We start from the raw sequence: 8,461 nt of genomic DNA on the forward strand, positions 1-8,461 counted from the left end.
TAAGGATTACATCCAGACATGAAACACGTTCTGATTGGCTGATTTATTTTGAGTCCCTCCCACCAAACCGGTGAGGTTCTGACCCATTTAAATTTGACAAAATGTAGATTCAGTTCCTAGATGGTTCCAAAGATTACGAATTTCCACTTCTCCCTTAACGCATCAGAGAATGAGGAATGTCATGTCAGGAGTATTTTGGGAACTCCCACGTTCAGCTCCCCTTGGACATTTTTTTATATAGTTTGGTCCGTGTTTAGCTTTTATTTGGCAATTTATAACTATAGGAGATTAAAATGTAGCTTTTGAATCATGTTTAAAGCGTTTCTTCGCGTGTGAAACATCATTTCTCCCTCCACAGATCGGCGAGAGGGCGGAGTTCCTGAACAGGTCGGCACAGAAAAGGTAAAAGAATCGTTGTCTCTTGTTGTTTTGCAGAAAATGAAAGATATTCTGTTTTAATCCTGAAACGCTGACACACAATGTGTGTATCATGGCTAAACTACGCTAAGCTATCTCTGTGGCTCCGCCCAGCAGCGCGGTGAAGATGTCCCCTTCTCCCGTGGTGTCCAAGATAGACAACCGGCTGGAGCAGTACACCTCAGCTGCTCAGGTTAGCAACACACAACTATATTACAGTTTTATACTATTTTATGTTTAATTTGTGCGCAAATCTCTTAATTTATGTGCAATTCAATATTTTAAAATGGTTAATTATTGATTTTTCTGGTTAAACCGGCCAAGCTGACAAAATACAACAAAAGAAGGTTTGAAACAAGACACAAATTTATAGAATCTCAATTTGTTTTTTATATTAAAAACGATCTGAAATGATTTTAAATATGTGAAATAAATAAAAATGCTCCACCCAGAACCAAATTAGCATTCAGAATTAGCATAGCACGAATTATTATCACCAAACTCACGTGGGTTTTTTTATGCACAAACACGGAAAGTTGGGACAAACTTCCATCTTTTATCTTCAAGGATAAACCGATGACTTCACTCCCCGGGGGGGTGGGAGGTTGAGGCCGCTGTGACGTTTTTAAGCATAACTCATGACTTCATAAACTATTTAAGAGTGTTTAAGAGGATAAAATGATGATGGAGTGACATTTTATGTCCGCGAGGTCAAAAGGTCGCCGCTTTATAACGCTCAGAAAACGCTTTCTGGCCATCATTCAACAGTAAAACTCGGGAACAGAAGAGAGAGTGGCCGTATTTCATATTTGGACCGTATGGGTGACATTAATTTCGGGTGTTTATTGTGAATCCATCGTGCAGAATTTTGCAGCGGCAGCCAACTTGTGGTCTTGCAGTGATCTTGCTGGTGTTGCCAATCGGTTTTTCATGAATATTAAACTCTGCAGAGGGAGAACAAGGAGTCCCGATCCCCCCGCTCCGGAGCCGTGGATCTGCCCATGGTCACCGACAGCATACGAAACATCAAGAGCATGTGGGAGAAAGGGAACGCCTTCAACTCGCCCGGAAGCGGCAGCCCGTTCAAGGTAAAAAGAGTAGGAGCGTAGCGAGATCGTACTTCCTTCCTGCTCGGGCTCGGCTGACCTTTGACCCTTTCAAAACAGGAAGCAGCTGTGATAAAGACGGGCGTGGCAGGCCGCATTAACGAATGGCTGAATAAAACCCCAGAGAGCGGCAAAACCTCGGGAGGAAGGCCAGTGGTAAGTCCCAGAAAATACAGATCATGTGACACAGGAAGAGGAAGTGACCTCCTTTTTTTTTTCCCGTACATTGAAATCCATATTTTTAAGCATAAGAACCCAAACATCAACTTTAATGTAAAGAGAAGTCTTCATCATCATCAGTGTGTTTCAGCATGAACACACTCATTTTCTAACGCTGCGTTGAAAGAAGTCAGGTGGGGGATACATGTGTGGCGCCATCTGGTGGCCAGAAGGAGGAACTGCAGTACATTTTTGACCGACCTACAATTTATTTTTTTGGTGATGCTTTGTGTGTCTCTGACAGGACCTGAAGCCCGTTGACGTCACCAACAAGAGGAGTCTATGGGAAAATAAAGGCGCCTCTCCATCCAAGGTACCCATGATTCACTCACAAACACACTCAGGGTCACACACACACGTTGTGTTTTTATTTTCTATTATCTTAACGGTTTCTTTCTGATTATTATCCTCATATTTTTAATCAGACGCTTCGGTTAAATATTTTTTTTAAGCTTTCATGCCAGTTTTGAATCGAATCGAGCTCCTCTCGCAAAAGGGAAAATCCAGTCCAGTCCGGGCAAAGTCTGAACTATTCCAAAGCGGTTTGTGGTCATGGAAGGATTTCCCGTGGTTTTTTTGTCACAATTTTCCAGCTGTTGTTGATCCAGGGGAAGGTTTTATTTCAGAGATAGCGCAGACGTATTCAAGTAAATCTCAGTTTTCAGGGAGTAACGGTCGCTTCTGTTTGTTTCTGTCTCAAAGAGCTCCGATAGCTAGTCCATCCGACCGGTAAAAGCGGGATGAGCCCGGAGAGGTAACGGAATAATTTGTTTTGTTTTGTTTTTATTTAACGCTTTCAAGGCAGAATGATCTCTCGCTCTGCTGTCGCACTCTCACTTCAAACTGTGTGTTTTTTGGCTTCTTCTTCTTCTTCTGTGGTTGGACGCCGCCGCGTATTTTATATTTTAATGATTGTTTTACGTTGACAACACCAAAACAAAAAAAAAAAAAAGTACGAGATTTCATAAAAGCAGAATCGCAAATGATTTTCTACCCGGATTTGATTCCTGCAACAAATCTTCAATGGAGGGTTGTATTGATTAATTTTTATTAAAACCGACGGGATAGAAAACAGATTTAGGTTTTAATCTGGATTTAAAAACAACTCTGGGCTGAATACTTTTCACCAATGGCTGCATCACATCACCGCTCCTCCTCCTGACAACCACAAATCACCGCCATCCCTCCAGCTCTCTGATTGGAGGAGCTGATCTGATACCCCCTCCCCCCCTCACTGAATCACTGTTATCACCTCACCATCTCCTAAAAGTCTCTCTCAGCCCGGAGTGAATAAATCCTGGGGTGTTTATGTGTGTGTTTAGATGAAGCTGTGTTTGTCTGTGTGGAAATGAAACCCCCTTATTTTAAAGAGAGTCTTCCTGCCGCTGGAGGCTCCGGGGGGCCGGAGGGTCTGCAAAAAAGGGGCCCCCGAAGAGTAAAAGTGGTGGTTAGGGACCTTGTGATTAGCTTAAATGCTATGCTGTGGTGTCATGTTCGCCGCCCCGTTGACTTCCTGTGTTGGTGTGTTGCAGGTGGCGGGCAGAGGGGAGACCAAATCAGTCGCCAACGGTGAGTTTGATGTCGACGCGTAAATGCTAGCGTCACTCAAAAACTGAAATATGACAACAGTCGAAAAGATTCTGCAAGTTTCGATGTTTTGCATTTTCCTATTAAGGTATTTTGTTGTGGGTTTTGTCTTCTCTGTTGCCATAGTTACCAGCTGGACTCCGGTGATGCTCATTTATGGTTGGTTTTTGTTTCGAAAGCGGAGCTGTGATTTTCTTTTAGGAAACTTTTTATGGTTCTGAAATGAGTTTTGCTTCGAAGGAACTTCAGTTTAAATGTTTTTTTCTTTTCATTTCCATGACGATAAGTGGAATTTCATCTCATACTGAGCGGGATTTGCTGGAGAGATGCCTTGTGATGTCGTGGAAGTGTTTCATTTTTTTAAAGTTTTTAAAAATCAGGGGGAACTTTTTCTTTATTGATTTAAGTCACATTGCAATTGTTGAATTTTAAAAACATTTTCCATCACAATTAAATCTCTTCCTTTCTCCGAGCGTCGCAGCAGCTAATCTTCATCTTCTCGTGTCGACTGGCGACGACGGCCTGCTGTCACTTCCTGTAATTGAAAGTTAGAGCCGTCAGACGAAGTTCTTTCACATCGGTAACAAACTGAACGACTTCTTTTTTGTTAAACCTCCGCTTCGATCAAAGACAGATCCTCCCATCCGGACCGGACGGTTTCACACCTACGGTTTGGGTCCAGGTCAAACGGGGTCGGTGCCAAAGCATCTTTTAAACATTTTAAATAACTTCCTCTTAACTTTAATGAGATCTTTCTGTCCGTCTTCACTGAAATCCATCCGGTGTTCATTTTGTCTGTTGAAGCCCCCAAATCTTAATTTGCTCAGGTCTTTGAGGAAGAAGGTAAAGTCGGTGATGCGAGCAGGAAGCGGTTCGCTTTAATAGGCCCGTCCATCCATCATGAACCCCCTTCAAAGGCCGTTTAAACAGAAAAACTATTTGAAGCCTTCCAGCTCGGAATTTTTTAGAAAGCAGAACAATTATTCCATGTCTTCCGTGTCATTTTTTGCTAAATCGAACACAACCAAGCTTTTAAAACGTCTCCAAACACTCAACTGGGGTATTTCCTGCTTGGTTTGACTTCCTCTTCCTCTCTCACCAGGTATGGGACACTAATGTCTTGAAGGAGCCACCGACGCTGGGGACCACGACAATCCGAGACTCTTCCTCTGACTTTGTCTGAAGAACCAAATAACGATCCCACCCCCCACCCCCCACCCCCCTGAGAAAAACGGAGGGACAGGAGGGACGCCGTACCGAAACGTCGCCACCATTTCCGTACATCGCGAAGTGCTCTTTGCACAATGATTTTTTTTTTTCTAAAAAAGAAACAAATGCTGTGAAATTTGGACATTTGAAATAGTATTACTAATTTTTTCTGAACACCATCCTGCCAGGAAGAGAAGGAACAAATTTAAAAAATTTACATTTATCTGTTGAACTCCGTGCCGACATTCCAAAGAGATGAGTGAAATCTCCCTCAACACAGTACATTTCCATCTCTTTTTTTCTTTAATTTCTTTTTTAATTTATATTTAAAGCAAAAGCTTCACACGTCGCTATTTTTTATTCAACGTTCACCACTTCAGGATAGAAACATAAGCACTTCTAGAATTTAGCTGATTTCACATTTTATTATGTCTTACCAATAGTGCAGCGAGGGGTCTTGAGTAATATATGTTAGCACATGTGATGTTTTGAATATGACCTATCATACTGTATCTTATATAACATCCTTATACTCGTAACAAAAGTTTTGTTTGTCTTCTTTTTTTTTTTTTTTTTTTGCTGTTCTTGTATCCAGAAACCAACCAGCAGTTAATTTTTCAGAGGAGAATCCAATCCTTTACTATCCTATAGGTCATTTTATTTATGTTTAAATGTGTTTTTTTTTCTATTCCGAGTTGTTTTTTTTGTAACTTTCTTGATCACTTTAAAGTCTTCAGACATTCCTTTTTTTAAAAAAAAAACAAAAAAGTAGGAAATGATGGCCTCTATGCACACTAGATGTTCTTAAAGTCAAATCAGGGTGCCTGAGCGTAAAGCAAGACGCTATATTTACCACTATGTTCATTTTGTGGCCTTATGATTGCAATGCATTTAACGACAGCTTAAGGTACAGCCTCAGATAACGACTCGTATTCGCGTTCATCCGTCACCGTCGTCTTCAGCGGCTCGTTTACGTTTCGCCGGCTCTGATCAGATGAACATTTTTTTTTCCGGGGGCATTAAATCGATCCGTGTCACTGCTCACAAGTCAAGACAATCAACATTCCACGGCTCCTGAAACGAGCAGGGGAGCTCGACCAAATCGTTTTCAAGTGTGATTTAATGTGACGTTTTTTGTGGGGTTGTTTTTTTTGTTTTTTTTTAATGCGGTGGTTTCGTAATGCCATATTTTTTGTTCTTTTCTTTTTTTTTTTTACAACTTTGTGTCCATTTTTTTATGTCCTTATTTAACCAGACACGTTTGTGTAGCTCTAAGCCTATGCAAAAACACACTATCTGTAGTCTCGCTAAACACTCCCAATGTCATACAAGTGGGCGGTTTCCAACTGGACGAATGTTTTAAACATTGTACGCTTGACTCAACAGCAGCAATAAAGACATTGAAGTATTCCACAGTGTGATGTTTTTGTTTAAACTAATTGTGTTTTTGCATTGTTTCTATAGTTACCGGTTGAATTCACGATCACTTCTATCGGTGGGATTCTTCTCGGATTTCCTTGCGAATTTTTATTAAAGTGATATTTCATGAATTTTAAGCGATGATAATAACTTATTTACATTCTTTTTATTGCAAGATAACATGTCAACCATGAACATGTTGAACAAAAACGGTATTCTCAAGATGTGCTGGCGACGTCTGTATCCCAGCTGGCTGTGGACAAGAGACAGGGGACACCTTGGACGCTTCGCCAGCATTGCACGGGGTCATATGAAAACTATAAATGCATTAAAAACGAACAAAATGGCAATAAATATATATATATGTGTATATATTTGAGTTCATTCTAAAGTAAAATCCACATTTTGCAGCAGACTCTTGAAGCACTATGTCAGTTTAGGAGCTAATAAAACTGATAAATGGAATCAATCAGAAAAGCTCAACATCATAATTCATCAGATTATTCCTGAAATTGTTGAAATTGAATAATAGTCGTACCCGTGGAGCTAAAAGCATCCTTAAAGGGAGAAGCAGGGATGGTGTCAGGGGGACAGCTTGTGGGCTACGGTTGCTTAGCTACGCTGATGGAGGAAGCTGTCACAGGAGGAGGGTGAGGGCGCCAGTGGGAGATGCTTCCTGGAGGATTCACCAGAGTCCGAGATGTTGGACGGAGGCTGATCGATGATGAGCTCCAACACACCTGATCCTCATTCAAATGATCAGGTGTGTTGGAGCAGGGGGGCGTCTATCCGGGGGGGGGGGCGTGTCCCTGTGACGACAACCAGCAATTTTCTGACGTGTAACAGCTCCACGTCGAAGAGGCGTTGATGCTTGACGGTTGAATATTTTTTTATAACTCACAAACTTTTTAAGTCAGGAATTTTATATATTTATTTATTTATTTATTCATTCATTCATTCATTCACGTTCCCAGCCTCATACACCTGTTCCGGGTCGGACCGGGACGCGCAGGTGTTCTGTGATTGGTCAATACGACATTACGGAGCCTGGATGACGTACCTTTCTCCGCCCACAGAACCCGGATGAGGACGCTGCTGAACCAGGTAAATACTGTAAGTAGACTCCTCTCAAATATATTCAACATGTACTTTCGTCTTACTGGCAAAATTACATCGATCATAGATGTTAAGCATAATTATGTGACGCTCTTATTTTGGTACTTCCTGTTTTGAGCGGAAGTAGTTCTGTTGTATTTGTCTGTAAATGTGACGCGCTTGTTCGGTCTGGTGCGGCCGATGTTCATCCTGCGCTGCGGCGGCTGTTTCGTCATTTGGTCATTCGTCAGCCGTAACAAGAGTAAATTAGAAGAAATAATATTATAAAGATCACTGTTTGTACATGTTTTCAGCTTTTACACCGAGTTAAACTAACAAGTTAACAAGTATCTAGATATAGCTTTAAATTCAGCGTTCAAACATGAGGTTTTGCCGAGTTTTTGTCGACAATGTAAATAGAGATTATGAAAGCAAATCCACATTTAATACCCCGGTAATGACAGCAAGCAGATGTTATTCCTCCGTTTCTTGCCTCCTCACATCTGGTTCTTCTGGTTAGAATTTTGAATTTGAGCAGATATGTAACAGGTTTGAAACAGAAGCAGGAATTTGTCACCACTAGAAACATGAGAGCTCATTCCTGCCTCTTACATCCGTTTTATATCTTGTTTATTCCACACACACACACACACACAAAATCAAAGTGTAAAAACAGCAAGTGATGAATTTATTGACTTCTCTCTTTTTTTTCTTTCTTTTTTTTTCTTCCGGACTATTTCTTGGCCAAGGGGAATATTGACTTCAAGGTTGCTTAGCAACCTCATGTTGGAAGGAGCGGGGATCGATCCTCTCGTTTACCTTCTCTGCAAGAAATAGGCAGATTTCCCAAAAAATATCAGGGATGGCTTTTGATGTTTCATATTGATCAAGCTGCAAAAAATAAAATAAAAAAAGCTTTCTAGCATTTCCCACAATGCAACTCTACATCATTCCCAACAGCGATGATGTCACTGGATCTTCATAGAAACCCATAAAGAGTGTTTAAAACTGGACTCACACCAGATTAAACTGAGAAATGATGTTATCGCGATCGTTTTTTAAGAGTTTTTCACATTACATTAAAGCCTTCAGAGCACCAGGAGAGCTGTTTTCCCATTGTACCTATCAGAGCCAATGTGATATGCATAGCTTCAGAGGTGTCAGTCCGTCCCTGAAGGACTTTAACGGTCCTGGTAATTTAAGGACTGTTCAGACTCCAGTCGCTTCCTGCAGCCTTGATCAGTGCCAAGAGGAAATGGTTGAGGATTAAGCCTGGAGCTGTTTAAAGCCCCGGGCCTGTGCTCACAATGCCCATCGTGGAATCGTTTCAAATTCTACAATCGCTTCGCTCTCGCAGCTCGCAGCCAAGGTATTCTTGTGGGATTTTTGGCGTAGTGGCACAAGAGAGG

General features: G+C 41.4%; 1 protein-coding gene across 4 annotated transcripts in view; it reads left to right on the top strand.

The window, feature by feature from the left end:
• cald1a (caldesmon 1a) overlaps positions 1-5,948 on the top strand; it is a 42,664-nt gene extending 36,716 nt beyond the window's left edge. For 3 of the 4 annotated variants that reach the window (XM_068306596.1, XM_068306598.1, XM_068306597.1), the window contains 7 exons: positions 359-402; positions 535-610; positions 1,368-1,505; positions 1,584-1,679; positions 1,987-2,055; positions 3,275-3,311; positions 4,432-5,948. In XM_068306596.1, the coding sequence (XP_068162697.1) occupies positions 359-402; positions 535-610; positions 1,368-1,505; positions 1,584-1,679; positions 1,987-2,055; positions 3,275-3,311; positions 4,432-4,445 (474 nt within the window). In that variant the 3' untranslated portion in view covers positions 4,446-5,948. Of the gene's footprint in view, positions 1-358; positions 403-534; positions 611-1,367; positions 1,506-1,583; positions 1,680-1,986; positions 2,056-2,444; positions 2,497-3,274; positions 3,312-4,431 lie in introns of all 4 variants that reach the window. The other variant, XR_011034147.1, reaches the window with a different exon arrangement.
• The last annotated feature ends 2,513 nt before the right edge of the window (positions 5,949-8,461 follow it).

The sequence above is a fragment of the Antennarius striatus genome, chromosome 22, assembly GCF_040054535.1.
Source record: "Antennarius striatus isolate MH-2024 chromosome 22, ASM4005453v1, whole genome shotgun sequence".
NCBI classification, from domain to species: domain Eukaryota; kingdom Metazoa; phylum Chordata; class Actinopteri; order Lophiiformes; family Antennariidae; genus Antennarius; species Antennarius striatus.